The sequence below is a fragment of the Lynx rufus genome, unplaced genomic scaffold, assembly GCF_022079265.1.
Source record: "Lynx rufus isolate CCGP_SWC_20201006 ecotype Redwood Valley unplaced genomic scaffold, mLynRuf1.p SCAF_4, whole genome shotgun sequence".
Taxonomy (NCBI): Eukaryota; Metazoa; Chordata; class Mammalia; order Carnivora; family Felidae; genus Lynx; species Lynx rufus.
This window is the reverse complement of record NW_025814856.1, coordinates 117020708-117039974: the sequence shown is the minus strand read 5'-3', so window position 1 is coordinate 117039974 and position 19267 is coordinate 117020708. Positions and strand designations below refer to the sequence as shown.

The 19267-nt window shown below is 41.7% G+C and overlaps 1 protein-coding gene across 1 annotated transcript; it reads right to left on the bottom strand.

The window, feature by feature from the left end:
* Nucleotides 1-1936: 1936 nt before the first annotated feature.
* On the bottom strand, nucleotides 1937-8199 carry NPY (neuropeptide Y). Its single transcript, XM_047094565.1, has 3 exons — nucleotides 8012-8199; nucleotides 3800-3880; nucleotides 1937-1961 (listed from the first exon to the last, which is right to left on the bottom strand). Exons 1-3 carry the CDS (start codon nucleotides 8197-8199, stop codon nucleotides 1937-1939), a joined length of 294 nt encoding a protein of 97 aa, XP_046950521.1.
* Between the last annotated feature and the right edge of the window lie 11068 nt (nucleotides 8200-19267).

The following is a 19267-nucleotide window of genomic DNA, read 5'->3' as shown; positions in this document are numbered from 1 at the left end:
GGATAAGAGATTTAAACTTTTGTTTTAAAATCAAATTCCCAGGCTAACTTTCCAGGGTCCATAGATGTCATTCCTATTTGCTCTGCTCCATGTAACCAAGAGTTCTATAATTGGTGACGAATATTCAGATTATCTGTGCTGCCAAATGAAACTTTCAGTCAACTTATTTTGCATAATAATAACTTCAGTAAAGAACTTTTGACGTGTGATAAGAAATTATGACTCATTCAACATTTTAAGATAAAAAAAAACACTTTACATATTGGTGTGGTAGATCCCCCCACTTCTCCTGGCATAGGGAAGAGGAGATACGTTCCAGGACTCCCAGTGGATGCTTGAACCCGTGTAGAGTACCAAACCCTACATAAACCATGTTTTTTCCTATGCAGAGTTACCTATGATAAAGTTTAACTTATAAACTAGGCACAGGAAGAGATTAATAACAATGACTAATAATGAAACAGAACAATTATAACAATATACAGTAATAAAAGTTATGTGAATGTGGCCTCTCTCTCTCAAAATATTTTACTATGCTGTACTCACCTTATTCTTCTTCTGAAATTTGAGATGATCAAACGCCTAAGTGATGAGATGAAGTGAGGGGAATGACGTAGGCGTTGTGACGTAAAGTTAGGCTACTAGTGACCTTCTGATGATTTGTCAGAAGGAAGAACATCTTCCAGCCACAGTTGTCCGCACGTAATGGAAACTGCAGACAGCGAAACTATAGATAAGGATATTTAGTTCGAAGTACAAGGAAACAAAAATAAGGACAAATGTAGGAAAATCACAGAACAATTTCATTAAAGGTAATTATGTTCTGTAGTATCACTGTCTTCAATGGCTGAAGAAACAGAATTCTTTATATACAGAGAATATTTTTATACTCTAAGATTCCCTAAGACATAATGTATATGGGGGTTTTGTAAGCAATAAAACAACACATAAAAATATTTTTATCGTGTGGTCCAAAGTAAAATATAGGATGAGACCCATTTTCTCATTTTCTTTGATTTGGAAATTACATGTAAGAACTCGGTACCATAAATTTTAAACTAAACCCATGCATAGGTACATGAAGGATGGGGAAAGTTTAATAACCTTTAGCTAAATTAATTAACATACCCCATGTTCTGTGAAAAAGTAGTCATTCCTACTCAGTGTATTTCTGTTTATGACTCAAATTCTTAGTGTATTGGCCTAAATACACGCATAGATCTGAGCTGTCTGATATGATAGCTGCTAAAAACATGTGGCTATTGAAATTCAAACCCAATAAAATTCAGAACTCAGTCCCTCATTTGTACTTGCTACATGCATGTGCTCAAAAACCACATGTGGCTGGTGGTTACTATATTAGAGGAGAGGACATTTTGCAGAAAGTTCTATTAGACAGCAATCCTTTCTGCTGATAGCTAAGGCTATCAGGTTAATAATGATTTCATGTGTATGTGGGGGAAAGTTCAGCAAATTATTCTAAGTTAGCATTCCTCTGCTCAATGTTTCCAAATAACTTTGTTCCCTCTCTCTCTCTCTCTCTCACTCACTCACACACGCACACACACACACACACACACACACACAGCTGAGTCTTGATCATCATTAATCATCATATCTTTATAACTTCCATAGTCACTGCTTTAACACTGGTGAAGCAAACCTTGAACCTCCTACTGAGTGAGATTGCGATGTAACGAATAACTTAAAATAATTCTGACTACTGCAACAACAGATTTTTTTCATTGAGGAACATACACGTTTGAATGCTTGGTACTTTATTTAAACACACGTATATACAAGGACAACAAAGGGAAACTCTGCAGAGTTGAGCACAGTGGCTGCATGCATTGGGAGGACCGGCAGACTCTAGTTTTACAGGATGAAATATGGGTTGAAAAATAGGAAAAGACTGGAGAGCAAGTTTCATTTCCCATCACCACATAGAAGGGTCTTCCAGCCTGTCAAACATAAGAAGCAAAGCACGTAAGAGAAGCTTCCCAGCCTCCTGGGAGGCTTACAGAAAGTGAGACATTCAGTTCTGAACTGAAAGATGATCAGAAACTCCTGTTGACATTCTAAATAGGAGGTCAGGTAGAATATCAGAGCAGGAGACAGTGGCATCATATGCACAGACCCAGCTGAGTAGTTTTCACTCATGTTCACGGGAGTCTCAAGCAAATCTCAGAGTATTTAAGAGGCCCTGTATTTATCAAAGGAGCCAAAGAACTCTGCAATATTTCTGAAGATCAAAACTACAGGAATTACACAAAATGGTAACAAGAAAGTTATTGTTACTCAATTCTGAATATGCTTTTGTTTTCCTGCAAGGCTTTTTATGTAGTAAGATACTATTTTTATAAAGAACGCTTTTTAGTAAAATAGCGTTCACAGGCAACTTCGAAGCTGTCAACTTTTGCCTCCTCCTAACGGCACAGGATTGAGGCTGTCTCCATCAGGGTGCAATTAACTGTATTTCATGCACCAACCGTTAGACTTTAAGCCACAAAACAGAGAGTAGCAGCAAGGGTATTAAGTTTGGATGGTTCCTTTCCTTACCCAAAGCAGATAAGGTTTACCCTAAACTTTTTACCATGGCAAATATCACATGCAGGTCAATGAAACCTTAAAGGCATCTATTGTTTAGTATTAAAAACAACCCTTATGAATTTTCCACCTGCTTCCCTTGCATTTGCTGTTTAAATCTGGGTTGATACCTCCAGACAAGAACACTGGAGTTTTATTCCAGTCCAAATTGTTACTTCCTTCAGAGAAAACAAACCCGACAACTTTAGACCTGCACCTTTGCCCAGTCTGGCCATTTCACGAGAGGACAGAAGGACGATGGGAGGGAAAGTAAGTGGCTCAGCAGGTCACCCCACTTGTTCTCTGGGGAGAACCGCAATAAAGAGGGACACGCCAGTCACACTCACTGAGCAAGTGTTCTAGTGACCTCTTCTGGGGAACCTGGTTCTTGACATTGTCTAGCTTTGGGTTTAAGGCAGACAAGCTCCCACAGAAAAAGATGAAACCATGTGCCACGTGATCGAGGCAGGAGGCATCAGACAGAAGAGCCAGAAAGTTATGAAAACAGAGGAGGGCCAGGCTGCTTCCCAACAGCCTTCATTGTCCAATATTTGACACCAGCTCTTGGCGGGCTCCTCTTCCCCAGATGGCTCTACATTCCCAGAAAACCCCAAGGTTACAGACAAGTCCCTAAGAATATTATGTCCTTAACATTCATTCCTTGAAATTTCTCTGTGATATTGAGCTTGAAATATGTCAAAAAGTAAACACTAGCCCCCACCCAGCCAAGACTGATCTCCGGCTTCATGTAAAATGAGGAAGATTAGAATAAGACTCATGAGTGATATCTGCAGGATTTCTAGACACTCCACATACTGTATGAAAACTAAAGATTACCCCAGCCAAAGATGGACTGCTGGTCATTTCAATGTAGAGATAGGGACTCACTCTATGTTCTCTCAATTCTAACACAGTTAGAAATTCTATATAGAGTCATTTCTGAGGTGAAAGTCACTTATATTTAAAATTTTCAAAGGAGCACCAAATAATCTGCAGTCGAAAATAATACCCCACAGAAATTTAGAGATTTGCAAATTAGTCCATGAAAAGAAAGGTCCTCACTGCCCTTTTCCCCATCTCCATTTCTGCCAAAATGCTACCTGCTCTGGAAGACTCATTCCAATGTCTTCCCCCTCCCAGGCAGCCCTCTGGGATTTCCCTCCCCCGTGCATCTTGAGCTCTGCAACAATGTCCCCACACAGGCTTTTCATACCTAGTTCTGGGAACGTTTTCTGTGCTTTCTCTCATCAAGAGGTCTGAAATCAGTGTCTCAGGGCTAGATCGTTTTCCATACCTTAAAAAAAAAAAAAAAGGGAAAAGTCTTTTAAAACAAGTTTGAAATATTCATAAAAAGGAAAAATATTTAGAAAAAAAAGGAAGATAGTCTCCCACTTGGCTGATCATCTGCTAACAATATAATCTAGTTATATGAAATAGACACTGTCAGAAATATTATTTCAAATTATAAATATATATAATTTGGGGGCACCTGGGTGGCTCAGTCAGTTAAGGGTCAGCTTTGGCTCAGGTCATGATCTCACAGTTCGTGGGTTCAAGCCACTCTGTGCTGACAACTCAGAGCCTGGAGCCTGCTTCAGATTCGGTATCTCCCTCTCTCTCTTTCTGCCCTTCCCCCACTAGTGCTCTCTCTCTGTCTTTCAAAAGTAAGTAAATTTAAAAAAATTATAAATATGTATAATTTTGCTTAAATAACAAGTTAGCAGGTTATTTGAACCAATAGAAAATTTTAAATTCTTGCCTTTTTATACTACCACAAACAATACATATATAGAAACTTTTATAACTAAGTGACAGGAAATAAAAATACATTGCAGTATGATTTTAAATGTTTCCATAATTAGTTAATTGGCTATAGTTCTGATGATATCCAGCAGTTTAAATCTTAACAAAGAAACCAGATGATTGTTCAGAAACAGCCTTAGGAAAAAAAATCATCAGACAGAAGTTCTTGACCTACCTGTGTCTTTGAATCTCAGTTTTCTCATTTGTAAAAAAATCACAACTCGTTTTTCAATTGGCGTCTTTGTAGAAATCTAATGTGAGTCACAACGTTTTGAAAGCAACTTAGTGAAACACAAATGCAAGGTATTGCTGTTGAAATTCACCCATTCTTACAGAAAGCAATAAACATGGGTCCTATATTTTCCATACTTATTTGGGGTACCAAAAGCTAAAAACCTTCTTTCATGCTCTAATTTAAACTGCCCTGTAAATATAAAGGAATGTCACTGGTCCGTTGAAAGACTGTGGAATCTTACTGGTCTTTTTTCTCCTAGAGCAGGATGTGGATAGGACTATATGTGAATGCAAGCATATGCTATTTGTTCCAGGTGAGTGAGGACACTGGTCTCTCTATCTCTATCTCTCTCTCTGTCACTGCTGAAGGGTCTACCAAGTTGTATCTTTTTCCCTTTCTCAGAAAAGACCTTGTATACCAGAAACCACGTTGTTCACAAATGAAAAACTAGCCTGGATGGACTGATTAGCTAATAAGCAAAACAGCAAAACAAAATACCCTGCCTATCAAATGCAATTAAATCCAAATCTTTTGGAAAGATTTCCTATTATTGTTCCTTTGCTGGGGCTTAAAGGAAGCAAAAACAAACAAATTGCCCCCCCCCCATCATTTATAAGATTTCCTCAAGATTTTCTAGAGTTGTGATGTCAAACTGTAAATTGTTGCTTATATACCTATTTATTCTGTTCATCCGTTGATTTTATTAACCTTAAAACTCTTGAGCAACCTTAACTCATTTATCTTCATCATGCTCCAGTGAATAGAGGAACTGACGAATGTTTTCTACAATTTACTAGTAAAGAAGCTAAATCTAAAATAGCAGGATTCACAGTCATAAAGTGGCACCCAGGACAGCATTGTTCACTATTCTTCCTTCTCTGCTTAATTCTGGATTCTCCTGCTGCTCTACAATGTTTCACCTGGCAAAGATAGAGTCTCTGGGGAAAAAAAAATTCTCAAATCTGGCTTTACATTGATATCACCTGGGAAGCTTGTAAAACCACTGTAAAGCTCAGGTCCCACGCACCCCTGAGGTTCTGATTTAACTAGTCAAGGCTGCAGCCCAGTACTAGCATATTTAAAAAGCTCCCTAAGTGATTCCAATATCTGACCTGGATGGATAAAGACCAATCTAGGGCTGGGTTTCTCAACTTTGGTACTATTAACATTTTGGGCTAGAAAATTCTTTGTTGTAGGGGGCTGTCCTAGGCATGGTAGGATGGTTAGAACATAAAGTCAGCCCCAGCTGGGAACCACTGATGTAGGGGACTGGAAAAGCCAAATGTGGTAGATCCATGCTCTAGAATAAATGACGCAGCTTTCAGGCAATGAACCAGGAGCGTATAGCTTAAAAACATGGACCGAGTAGAAAACGGGAGGAAAGAGAATGATATCAGACTACCATTTGTGCCAAATGAAAACACCTGTTCACAAATGACGCTGTAATTTTCAAAAATACAAAATTGTGCAGATGATCGGGTTTGTGGGGTGGGAATGGAGATGATGGGTGCAGATGATAAGCCTCTGATGGTTTCTAAGAGGGAATTTATATGAAGATGGGACAAGAAACTCTGGTTCAGGATCAACTCATTCCCACCTAACCTGAATCTCTTCCCAAAAAACTCAAGCCCCTTTCCCTTTATTTTTGTTTAACCAAAGAGGTTGGAGATCACACTCGATGCTGAAGGTAGTGACAATATCGAAGGAAAATCAGTAGGAATGCTTGAATTTCACCACCCCTAAAAAGAAAAGCTTTCATAAATGTTCTTAGATTCATGACCTGTAAAATGTAGATAATTATACTCACTTCAAGGCTTTGAGGTAAAGACTGGATGAAATAATGCCTAGGGAAACATTTTGAAATGCTAAAGCTTTATACAATGTTAAAAGCTTTCTTTATAGCAATCATCTTTGAAGAAATAAGTTCTACTATGTTATAAGTGACAAACTAAATAACCAACAAAGGTTTTCCTAGATAAACGACAATTAATATCTTTTTTATTTGAACAATTCTTTTCTCTAGTCTATATGAAAGCATAAGCAAGAATTTGAAGCAATTAACTTTCTGAGAAGTCTACTAGAATATAAAACATTAGTGCTTTTTGCTAATTAAAATGAACAGACTTCAAGGTTTACAAACCAGTACTATTTAATTCCAACATTTTATGTATTTCTGATTCTATGTAAACTGGGACTTTCAAAAGCTTTTTAGGATGTCATATCCCTGTTTGATGAAACAGGAAAAAAATTATTTAAAAAAAATACAAGTTTGCCCCATTTTGAATCCTTCTCAAGGACTCTCTGACTTGTAAACAGTAAAAAGTATGGTAAAAACAAAAACAAAATAACACTTTACAAACCATAATTTAAATATGTTAACATTAGTGTTTTTAAAGGGTTCACCCTTTTTAGCCTATCAAGTTCATTTGATCTTGGAATTGAAATAAGATATTGAATGATTTAGAATTAAGATGAACCAATTCAGGTAACAAATTTTAAATCCTGTATTATAGTTTGGATGTGATTTTTTCCCCTAATATTTGATGCTGAGAGTGAAAGCATGGCATTTAATTTTAGCTTTCTGAGGGTTCAGAATAAAGTTTACAATTTTCCAAATTCCATGTAATGCCAGGGTTTATCCTAGAGTGACTAGTTTTCTTCTTAACAAAGCACTAAGTAGGCACCTCCTTCTCAAAACTCACCTGCTATAAAATGGGGAAAGTCTCTGCATTTTAGATCAACTGTTTTCATGCTAAATCTCTATTTATTGGCACCAGGATTTTTAAGTAAGAGCTGAGACTGAAAAAAAAACAAAAAACCCCACTGTACAGAAGACAAGAAAATAGCTCTATTTGTCTTTTCCTAAATACTGTCATGCAATTTGCTCTGGGCAGCTTGGAAAATCTGGCAATATCTTTGGCAACCCAGCTGTTTCCTGGTTGGTGTGGTGGTTGTAGTTCCTACACATTCAGCTCACCCTTCTCCCTACAGCACTTCCCTAGAGCATTTCTGACCTGTTTTAGGGGGTCCTTTCCCATCCAGGTTTCCAAACAGTCCCCCAACTGCTCTAAGAACCCAAAACAGCAGGGAGTGAGTGGGAGAAGGTGGCCAGCCACACAGCTTAGGGAACCTAAATCGGGGGGTGGGGGTGGGGTGGGGGGGGTGGGGGGGCGGTCACGATGTTGTAACTACGGTTGCAGAGGGAAAGTGTTCAGTGCCCTATGCAATTATGCAGGGAACTGAGTATGTGCCTGAAACTGTGCTGCCCTGGGTTACAAGCAAGAAAAAAAAAAAAAAAAAAAACTGGTCCCTGTCTTCTGAGGTCCCCAGGATCTCAGCTCCTGCAGGCAGGGCGCTCCTTGAGTGGGTCCCGAGGAGCCTACCCACCTCTGCCTGGTGATGAGGTTGATGTAGTGTCGCAGCGCTGAATAGTATCTGGCCATGTCCTCTGCCGGCGCGTCCTCTCCTGGGTTGTCTGGCTTGGAGGGGTACGCCTCGGCCAGCGCGCCCAGGCACACAAGCAGGGACAGGGCGAGGGTCATTCCGGATAGCCCCAGTCGCTTGCTACCCAGCATCTGCCGGCACAGAAGAGAAAGCGGAGAATAGTGGGGTTTGAAAGGATACATACCTCGAACCTCCCTCCTGTATGTCCCTCGCCACCCACACCCCGCTACCACTCGAAAGGGAAGTGGAGGGTGGTGAGCACCGCGCCGCTTACTAAAGGCACCATCTGCCCTGCCCCACCCTTCTGCTCCACGCGAAAAGTCCGCGCAAATTCGGTCCAAGTCGCTGAGCGGAAGAGTCACGCAAGGAGAGGTGCGAGGCGTGGGACCAGAGCTCGCCTGAGCCAGTTTAGATAGTTTACAAACACAAGTAGAAGTTCCTTCCCGTGGGGTGAATAATTGTCACTTTCCTACCCTCCTCCCCAAACCCCGGCCGGAGGAGAAAAGTTTCTTCTCTAATACTTTTGGTCTGTCTTTGCTGCAGGACATCGGAGGTTATGGCTGAAGATTCCTTCGGGGTGACAATTTGGGAGAGAGGGGAGAGAACTCCCCGGGCAGGGCAGTCTCAGATCGGATCCCAAGGATCCGGGAAAGTGGCAGGGAGCTTCCAAACTCCGGGGAAACCTCCTTCCAGGCGTCGACCTCCGAGGAAATGGGGTTGGGGGTCGCGTTCCCCTTCACATCCTCCAAAAGATAACCCAAAGAGACCACGCGGCCGGGGAGGGGGAGGGGAGGGGGCGGGAGCAGGGCGGGTGTGCAGTCGGAAAGGACCCGAAGGAGCAAGTGGAATTTAGCCTCCAAGAGAGGTCACCGCGCGTCGGGGCAGGAGGGGACCGAGAGAGGCGCGCAGGGATTGGGGAGCCGGGCACGACCCTCCCGTGGCCCCAGAGCCCCTCCGAGGGTGAGCCGGCGCGGTCCCCCCCGCCCCAAGCCGAGTGGGTCGTGGCACTCACGGTGGCTGGCGGTCGGGCGGGTGTGGCTGGGCGGCGAGGGCCGGGCAGTCGGGTGCGCCTCTCCAAGGGGTGAGAGCCAGCGGACCTGGTGTGGAGAGCGGGTCGAAACAGGGCTTTTATGGAGCTCCCTCGCCGCGGCAGGAGGGGCCTCAGGCAATCACGTTCGGGTGACTCCCACCCCGCCACTTCCTGCCCCCGAGTGGCGGGGGACGGGGGGAGGGGGCTGGCGCCGCAGTCGCGCCAGCGGCGGCTCCTGTAGCCACCCACACCCCAACTCTCCGACCCCAGACCCTGCCCGGGGAGGGGGGCCTGGAGAGGTGCGAGCGTGGGCGCGGGACCAAGCCGACGTCCGAGCCCCTGCCCTCCGGCCGCGCCCAAACCCGGCTTTCCCTCAGACCCCGTCTAACCTTGCCAGAGATGGAAGCAGCTCAGATCGTCTTTGTCGCCTGCCACTGGAACCCCAACCCGCCAGAGTAGGGGGTACATGAATCCTCTATTTGATGGAGCATCTCCGGGACCCGCGCGGAAGTGGCGCGGGGCGCAATGCCTGTGCGCTTTCGAATGGAGACAACTTGGGGCGCAGATCTTACTGCGCGGAAAGCAGGTCCGGGGCGCCTGCTCCAAATCCTGAGTTTAGTGGCTCCCAAAAGGCCCCCTCCTGCTTCCAGGGTCTGAGAATGGGCTTCCCTGGCTTCGGCCCCTTTCCCCAGCTTGTGTTTCGAGGGGATCAGCCCGCTCCAAGTACTCGCCCAACCGCTAGGAGCCCTGCTCCATCGGGACCCAGAGTGTGGCATCCGAAAAGACCTCAGAAACGGGACACGGTAAACCCACTTGCTCACTTTGCTGGGAACGAGAGGCGTTTTGACCGTCTGGAGACCCATTAAAGCGCCATGGAACGAAAAATTCTGATCCAAAGCTACTGGCTAATTAAACGAACAGGAATTTCTTCTTTGTTAGCCCTTGGATAGTTACAAATACGCACGTTAACGTTGATTAAGAATGTGGGTTCTGATTGAAATCAAACAGGTTAAGAAAAGAAGAGAGAGAGAGAGATCACCATTAATTTGCACATCACATTAAACCTGTTGAATATGAATATGAAAGACGCAGAAACCATTCTTACAGAATCAGGATTTTATGTCCTAAAAGTTCCCTAAATGAATGCTCCTAGAAGTCAGACTCTTTCTGAATAAAATGTTTAGGAAATTAAAGTGTTAAGTTATAGGCTGTTTTAATGTTAAAATGACAAGTGATTCTGTTAAATTGACACTTTGTTTTTGTTCTGTTTCCACCACACTGAGTTAAATATCAATTAATGTGTGGCAAGCTCTGAGCTCTCCCTGCCCTGTGGTGTGTGTGAGTGTGGTGTGTGTGTTACAAATTTTGAACACCACCTCCCTTTCACTTAGGTGAATGCTTCTCTTTCCATATTGCACAAACATATGACACGGACACAAATATCAGGGCTCTCAGAGGGGCTTCAGGGTTCTTAATGTCTGGTAAAGTTAGAACAAAGCACCTTCTCACTTACAGCTCTTTCTTGATCAGAGGAAAAAGCTCAGTCCACTTTTCAATAGATAATCTTATTTTTAGAGTGTATCACAGATAACACATCAGTCAAAACTTTGAAGGAGTCAATGAATTTGGAAGAAATCCCTTCTAAGGAGATGCACCATTCTTGAGGGGAGAAGACTGTGTTCATTTGATTAATTTAGCTTACAATAATGTTACTGGTATCCAAAACTAAGAGCTTATTCTCAGGGTTCAGCATTTGGAGATATATTCTTACATCCTTATCCCACTGGCCTTGGGCTATGAATATTACATCTCTTCTCTCGGGTGTTAGCTACATTAGCTTCTATAGTTTTCTATGCTTCTACATGTAAAGATATACTTACAGCTTATAAATTTGCTTGCGTTTGTTATAAGACACAAAGCAAAGCCAAAACTCCTAAAAATCAAAAGAACAGTTGCTCACCCCAGCATTTCCTTCTAGTTGCTGAACCATTTCTCTCCTGTGTTTCAAAATCAAGTTTATTTAGTTATATGTATATGCATCCTTAGCAGCTTTACTGAGATACAAGTGAGATATGCTAATCTACAAATGTTTAAAATATTCCATTGGTTATATTCTTATACTCTGTGAGGTCATCACCACATTCAAGGTAGGCAACATATACATAACCACCAAAAGTTTCCTCATATCCCTTTCGTGTCAACATTTATGCTACTTCCTGCCTCTCACCCAGGCAACCATTTTTATTAATTTCTTATGCATCTTTTCTGACTTTTTTATGAAAATAAAAGCAAAACTGAATATATGTTCTATTTTTCCTTTTTTGTAAGCCGAAGAAACATACATACTGTTCAGCACCTTAATCTTATTTAATACTATATCTTGGAAATCTTTCCATTTAGACCTTAAAAGATTATTAACTTATCTAAAGCCCCTCTCCTCTCCTTCCAGGATGGAGGAGTGGGGCTGAAAGTTTCAAGTTCCAATCATGCCTTGACTTTCCGGTGACCAGCCCTCATCCCTGAAACTATCTAGAGCGCCGCCCCCCCCCCCCCCCCAGCCACCAGCCATCCTGTCAGCAAACAGACACTCTTCTCACTTTAGACAGACCAAGGCTCTTAGAAGCTCTTGTCAGGAACCAGGTTAACCACCAAATATTAGAACAAAAGATACTCCTAGCACCCTTATCACTCAAAAAATTACAAGAGTTTTAGGAACTCTAGACCAGGAACTGGGAACAAAGACCAAATGTATTTACTATACCACAGGTGGTCAGATCAGGTCTCATTGAAAAGGTGACACTGAGCAAAGACTTGAAGAAAATGAGGGAATAAGCCAAGCAAAACAAAACAAAACAAAACAAAACAAAACAAAACTGAGCAGAGCATCAGAGGCAGAAGAAAACCTGATGTAAAGCCCCTAGGGTGGGTATGTGCCTGGCATTTTCCAAGATGAGCAAGGAAGCCATTGTGGCTGGAGCAAAGTGGGAGAGGAAGAGGATAGTAGGTGAGGTCAGAGAGGAGTGGAAGAAGAGAGATCATCCAGGACTGTGTACATATGAACTAGAGAGTCATTGCAGGTTTTGAAGCAGAGAAGTGATATGATCTGACCTATATTTTTAATAGAGTCACTCTCACTACTCTGTTGAGAACCTGATGAGCAGCATGAGTGGAGGTACAGAGGCCTGTCTGGAGGCTAGTAGATTAATCCAGTAGAGACATCATGGTCACTAGGACTAAGGTGGTGGCAGGAAAGAGGTGAGAAATGGTTGGACTCCAGATATATTTTAAAGGTAGAGCAAAGAGTGTAAGAGGAAGGAAGGAAGGAAGGAAGGAAGGAAGGAAGGAAGGAAGGAAGGAAGGAGAGAAAGAGAGAGAGAAAGAAAGAAGAAAAGATGAAAGAAACAATTTACTGTTATCAAGATTGAAGAAGGGGAAATCATTACAAGCCTCACAGACATTAAAAGGATAATAAGCAACTTAAATAAAAGGATAATAAGGAATGTTATAAACAACTCTCAAATATAAATTCAACAACTTCGATTAAATGGAATAATTTCTCAAAAACCATAAATGACCAAAACTTAGCTATGATGAAAGAAATAGCCTGAATAGTATTATACCTGGTTCAGATTGTTCAACAGATTCCAAGTGAACCCAAACCCTCCTCTTCTCTCAAAGACAAGCTGCTTTAGGCAATAATTTCCTCCCTGCCCTCCCTACCTGTCTGTCTCCTGCTTCCCTCTGGAATATACATGGAAAGGCATGAGAAAACAGGCAAAGTAGGAGTTCATCACATTTGTTCCTTCCCTGTTTATACTCTGTGTTTCTCCCAGCTAGTAAAACAAATAAACAGAAAATGCCAGTTCTTAGCAGTTTGTCCCAGCTCTATTGTATGAACAGCTATTGTTCTCTCGTGGTAGAGAGAAAGGACTGTTTAAAGACCCTCCTGACACTTTTCTTGGCTTCCTTTCCAAATCCCATCCCTCACACCGTCTCCCTACTTCCCTCCAAATTGGGACCATCCACTTTTTCAGAACTTTATGTCTTCATATTTCTGTTCATTGTACTGCTTGTAAAGGAGTCAAGTATAAACTACAACCAATTTCTGGAATGTTCTCTCTGTAGATGGTATTTTTAAACTTACATTAGGAGACTGTGAACCTTAGTTTGGTTGTTTTCTGACTTTCTTTCTTTCTTTCTTTCTTTCTTTTCTTTCTTTCTTTTCTTTCTCTCTTTCTTTTTAGCTATTCTAACTTATTTTTTTTTTAATTTTTTTTTCAACGTTTATTTTTGGGACAGAGAGAGACAGAGCATGAACGGGGGAGGGGCAGAGAGAGAGGGAGACACAGAATCAGAAACAGGCTCCAGGCTCTGAGCCATCAGCCCAGAGCCTGACGCGGGGCTCGAACTCACGGACCGCGAGATCGTGACCTGGCGGAAGTCGGACGCTTAACCGACTGCGCCACCCAGGCGCCCCTATTCTAACTTATTTTTATGTGCATTTTGTTACATTGGATAGCAGAGAAATTTCTTGATCTTGTATGTTCTTTCCTAGCTTCTCTGTGAAGCTGAAAACAGGGTTCACCTATAGCACTACTTTGATTGCAGTACATTTTTAGCAATGTCTAGAAGTACACGTATGAGATAACTGTGTCAATTATGAAGATTTTTTTGAACAAAATTACCCCAGAATTTATCTGAAACACCCAGATAATTGCAGGAAAATATCATTTTGTTTAAATTTGAAAGTATTCTGATAATAGCTGTAATCCTCACCTCCATTTTGCATGTGCAGGCACATACTGACAATTCCAAAACAGTACCATAGTGCTGAGTTGAGACTGGACTTGTGTTTTTCTGACCAGTCACACTTTTGTTTTTGTAATTTATTATGATTATTAGCTCCAGTCCCATGCTTCTAGTCACAAGAACCCATACAAAGCAGAATGCTTACTTCACTGACAAAAGAACCTTAAATGTGATCATGGGAATGACAAGCACATTTCACCTCATTGAAAGCGGATTTTCTAGGAAGACATTGACTTCCTTTCATATACACAGTTAAAGTGCTATGTAGAGAGACCTGCTCCCGAGGCAACAGCAGTGACTACCTTCTAGGCTTATTGAGAGGTCTTATCTTCAGTATGGATAGGGTTGGGTTTGAAGAACATTCCCTTTGTGGTATGAGGATGGATTGTTTCCATTTTAGAGGATGTGGATATTGTGGATTGGATGTGCCTAGAGATCCATTGCACTTCCAGCCTCCCCGGACTCCAGAGGCTTAAATGTGGCCATCTGTTTCCTAGCCTCCCTTGCTCCTAAGATGCAGATGTTATTTAGCTCCAATCCAGTTACTTGAGAGCTTGCCTCAAAATTGAGTTGTAACACTGAGATATCCTATATTCTCCAAGTATATTATTAAACATAAAAAAAAGTTTTAAATAGTTATGAAAGAACTAAGTTATGTGGGGAGAGAAGTAGGCTGTGAATATCCTGCTTGTAACCCAAACGGAGGTGGAAGCAGTGTGGTCTGGAGCAGATGGCTCTGATGGAATATTCTAGATTCTGGAGCTTCCTAACTGAGGCAAAGGTAGCAGCATTCTTGATGGGCTGTTTCTGTGGTGAGGTTTTGAGGGGGAGTTGTTTCTGGAAACTCAACATAGGGTGTACTGTTTTATCACTTAATCCCAAAGAGTTTATCCTTTAATGAATTCTTTTCTGCATGAAGCAACTGGAACAGTTTCAAGACCTGAAATAAGAACTCTAACCACCTGCAGGACCATGGGAGAAACAGTGCTAAGTTAGAAATCTTGCGACTACATATTGGGTCTCCTGAGTCTCAGAGATGGAAAATGCAGGCCTCCATGAAGTGTTTCCCCTCATCCAGCTCCTTCCATGGGTCCATTTAAAATAATGGAGAATGGTCCTGTGGGAAATTTAGGGCAACATTCTCAGAGATATAAGCTATTGGAATGGAAGCTGGGGTCTCATAGTGTGAAGGTACATAGAGCCATAGAACTCCCTCAACTTACCAACAGGAATGTCATCTCAGAGCATTTCTCCGAACCTTCTTTCTCAAAGGATACTCTCTTGGGATGGTTCAAAAGTAATAGAGAATGTACTAGTAATACATTCTGAAAGTAATAGAGAATTCAGTTTCAGTTTTCTAAAAACACGAAGAAGATTTATAATCTTACAAAATAAGAAGGCCAAAGATAAGGCACCTCTACTGAAAGTTAATTCTGCAGCTCAGTTATGTCAATAAGAGCCAGGATGGCTTTGATTTATGGACCAGCTCCCCCATGGTTGTTAGATTTCCACCCTAACTCAGGTTGCATACAAACACATTGACATCCTTTCAAAGACAGTAATTTTTTTACTTTATCATTCGTTAATGAACTCTCCACCCCCACTCCCCCGTCTCCTCCTATTATAAAAACTATAGCAATAAGTAACTTTGGACATCTGTCTTTGTTCATATGTATAGATTTAACTGTTGAAGTCCTGGAAATGGAATTTCTTGGTCAAAGCAAGCATGCATTTGGAATGTTGGCAGCTCTTATCAAATTGTCTTCCCAAGAACTGTATCAATTAACAAGGTGTGAGAGGGTATGTTTCCTCAAAGAGGGGTGTGCTTTTACAGAAGATGTACAGGGGTTGCTACTGTAAAGAGTGGATCAGAGGTACCTGGGGCTAAGCAGAGGAATATGCTTGCTTAAATTTGTGGCCTCTCCATCTGGCCTCGGGACAGAATGAAAGAGACTGTCTTTCCAAATTGAAAACCCATGTTTGCAGCCAAAGTACTGGGCTCTTTGTGGTTTGCTCCATAGGACTGGAACCCAAGGAAAGTGAAAACTGAGCCACAAGGCAAAGCAGGTTAATGAATGGACCCCAAATAAGTCTAGAGAATTCTGTTGTTTCTATTAAGCTGATATAAGTTATGGAACAGCTGTTTTCACAGAGCTTCCAAACTCTGATGAGCTCACCAGAAGTGTTTTTCAAAATACCACTGGGTCTAATTGTTTCAGTGTTAGTTCAAGGAAAATTGGTTTTATCTTCAAATAACGTTAAAGTTCAAATGTTGAAATACAACTTTTCCCCTTATGGAATTCCCCTTATGGAATTATGGAAGGTTTTGCATAATTGGGAAGTATAAAGACTTACGCTTTATAAATATATTTTAGCACCTTTGCTAAAGGTGTTTTATCTTCTGTGTTTTAACTTCTTTCCTTCCAACAGGCCACAGGCTACCTTCAGGCCCCACTGTGACAACATTCCTAGAGCAGTGTGGTTTGCAGGCATGTTTTTACCCTGGTACTTCCTTTCCCATACCCTTTGATGGCCATTTTATTTTATTTTTAGGAGATAAATTAGGATAGATGGCCCCAAATATAGTAATGACATCCCTGAATCATAGTGCCTTGATCAGTTAATGTTGGAGAGTTATCTCAGACACAACCACAGGTCACATTCTGAGCCTTCAAACCCACTCCATACAAACTCAGCTTTTCAGATCTAGATAGTTTTCTTACTCTCTTCAACTGGGCCTCTTGGTAACCCATATCAGCTTTCTCAATGAACTCAATTAGCAGGTGAACTACCCTACTGAAATTTATTTTAGCATACATTTGCCATATGCTATGGACATTCTTGATTCATAAATTGAGATATGTTAGGATTAGGTTTTGCACAAGTACCATAAAACCTGATGAATGAGGACTTACCCAAAGGAGGGACTTATTTACTCCATGTGAAATGAAGTCTTGGTTTAAGCAAATCAGGGCTCATACAGCACCTTAAAATGCCACCAAGGGAAGAGGCTGTTTCTCTTCCTGCTCCATCATCCTGAGGATGATTGATATACCTTCAGCATCAAGCTCAAATTCTGGTCAGGGAGAAAGAAGAAACAGAAGAAGCATAACCAACTCACCTGAATTTATGTCTTACTCACCAGGTCTCACATGGCCTCAACTAGCTGCAAGGGACTCTAGCAAGGTAACTTTTAGCTTTCTAGCTTCTCTGGTAGGGAGGCAGGGAAGGGAGGGTCTCAAGTGAGCCAGTTTACACTGTGTACCTAGTAGGCTTGTGCTTTCTGGAATCTGGTCTTACTCATTCCAGATTTTTTGTTTGTTTGTTTTTTGGTTTTTTTGTCATTGATCACTGAGAGACAAGAGCTACCACTTCCCCTTCTGCTGTTGCAATGGCACAATGAAGACCAAGGTGTAAACAGACTTTGTGTTTTGCTTAGAATCTTTCCTAAATAACAGAATGAGCACAATGACCAGATGTCAGAAAGCCTGCATTTTCATCTTGTGTTATTTATCCTAAAATGTCTCATCACTTCAGCTCTCTGAGTCCTAGTCTCCCATCTATAAAATGGAGGAATTGGGCTTCAACCTTCCATTCTTCCCCCTTGCATAGGATTGCAAATGTCTGCTTTAAACCAGCTCTCTCCCATATTACCATCAGGAATTGCAGACGCCTGGCCAAGACAGGAGAACTCACCATGCTGCCCATCATCCTAATCTCCTCTATCTCCTGGTAATCTGATAGGACCTCCCGGCACTTGGTCAAGGAAAACTGAGGGGTGTTTAATAAGAAGGTAGGACTTGTGTCGTGAACTATGTTTCTCATTGCCCCTGTGTGACTTGTGCTTTAAAGGTATGAACTAGTCCAGTCTTTCTTATTGGAACTGCAAGCCCCTCTTCAGATAGTTGTGGCTTCTCTGGGATCACAAGAATAACCCAGACGTCAAGCCACTGAAATGGTATTATCTACCAGCTTTTCATTGCCTCTTGGCCCAGTATGTTCCAAAAGGCTGCCTTAGAGGCAGAGCCTCCACTCTTGACATAAGAAGACTTTCCCAGGCCTGCACCTGTAAGTATAGCCCCTACTTAAATCTGTGAAATATCACTGAAGATAGAAGTATCCCTGTATTCAAATGAACACAACTACTATAACTCCTCTAAATAACTTGGCACTCATCTGGGGGCATGGGGCTTATGGTTAATTTTCAGATATTTTCCACAATGATTGTCACTGGTTTCTTCTTTCAACTTCATTAGACCAGGCATTTTTTACTTTGTATCTAGTTTACCTATATCACAGATATAAAGTGGTTGGTCACATAAATTCTGTTTAGCACAACTTAGTCAGAGGGTAGGCTTTAGTCAGAGGATCCCTTTAGACCATGACTATCCTGTAAGAAGTTCAAGCCCTCTCTTCTAGTGGGTAGTCCATAAGAGAAGGTGGGCATGCAAGACACATTAGTGCAGGACTGATCAGAGACTATGTCTCCACACACAATGGGTTCAGAGGGTAACAGGCTGACCCTGTGGGTGGGAGAGGAGGGTCCTCTGCAGCCATGGCTTTGGGGACAGCCTGGGGCTGAGTGCTGAGACTCTTGGAATCTCCTAGAACGTTCTCACTTCCTCCAAATAGGTGGCTCCACCCTTTCCTCTCTGGCCCATTATGTTTATCTGGAATTTTCCATGGCATGGGGGGGAGAAGTCAAAAGTGGGATAGATCAGGCTCCTCTGAAACTATACATCTGAAAATTTTAGTCTCGTGCTGCCTTTTTTTTTGTCTGACAGTCTGAAGAGACAGAGAACAAAGGAGGTCCTAGCAAGAGTTCTTGATAAGGTGCTCGTAGATGGAATTCAGGATGTCTATGAACTTGAATGAAAAAATGTCTTTGTTGTCACTACTCTAACTAAAGTTTAGTTTTTCCTTCATTTAGGAAAGTGGCAATGGCCACAGCCATGTTAGCAGTTCCTCTGACTTGGACATCAATAGAAATTATAATAAGTTTCACATCACACTGAGGTTGAGGCAGAAACCTCAAAATAGCACTACACTTATGAAACTTTGAAAGTGTGCTGATTATTAGACCCACCACTAGCTTTTAGTAAAGGTCATTCATGCATTAATAAAGAAGTGTATATTTGATTATATCACAAATATTTGACAACTGTATTTTGATAGTAAACTTTTCTTTGCAATCCTGTGTTTTTTGTTACACATGTAAAAACATTTTTATAAGAAAGGATTTCATGGCACAAAGCAGTTCACTGCACAAAAATAAGTTTAAGGACCCCTGTCCTGGGGATACAATTTGTAGAACACATATTGAATATAGATGGAGGAAAAACACACTTTAAAATTGAGAG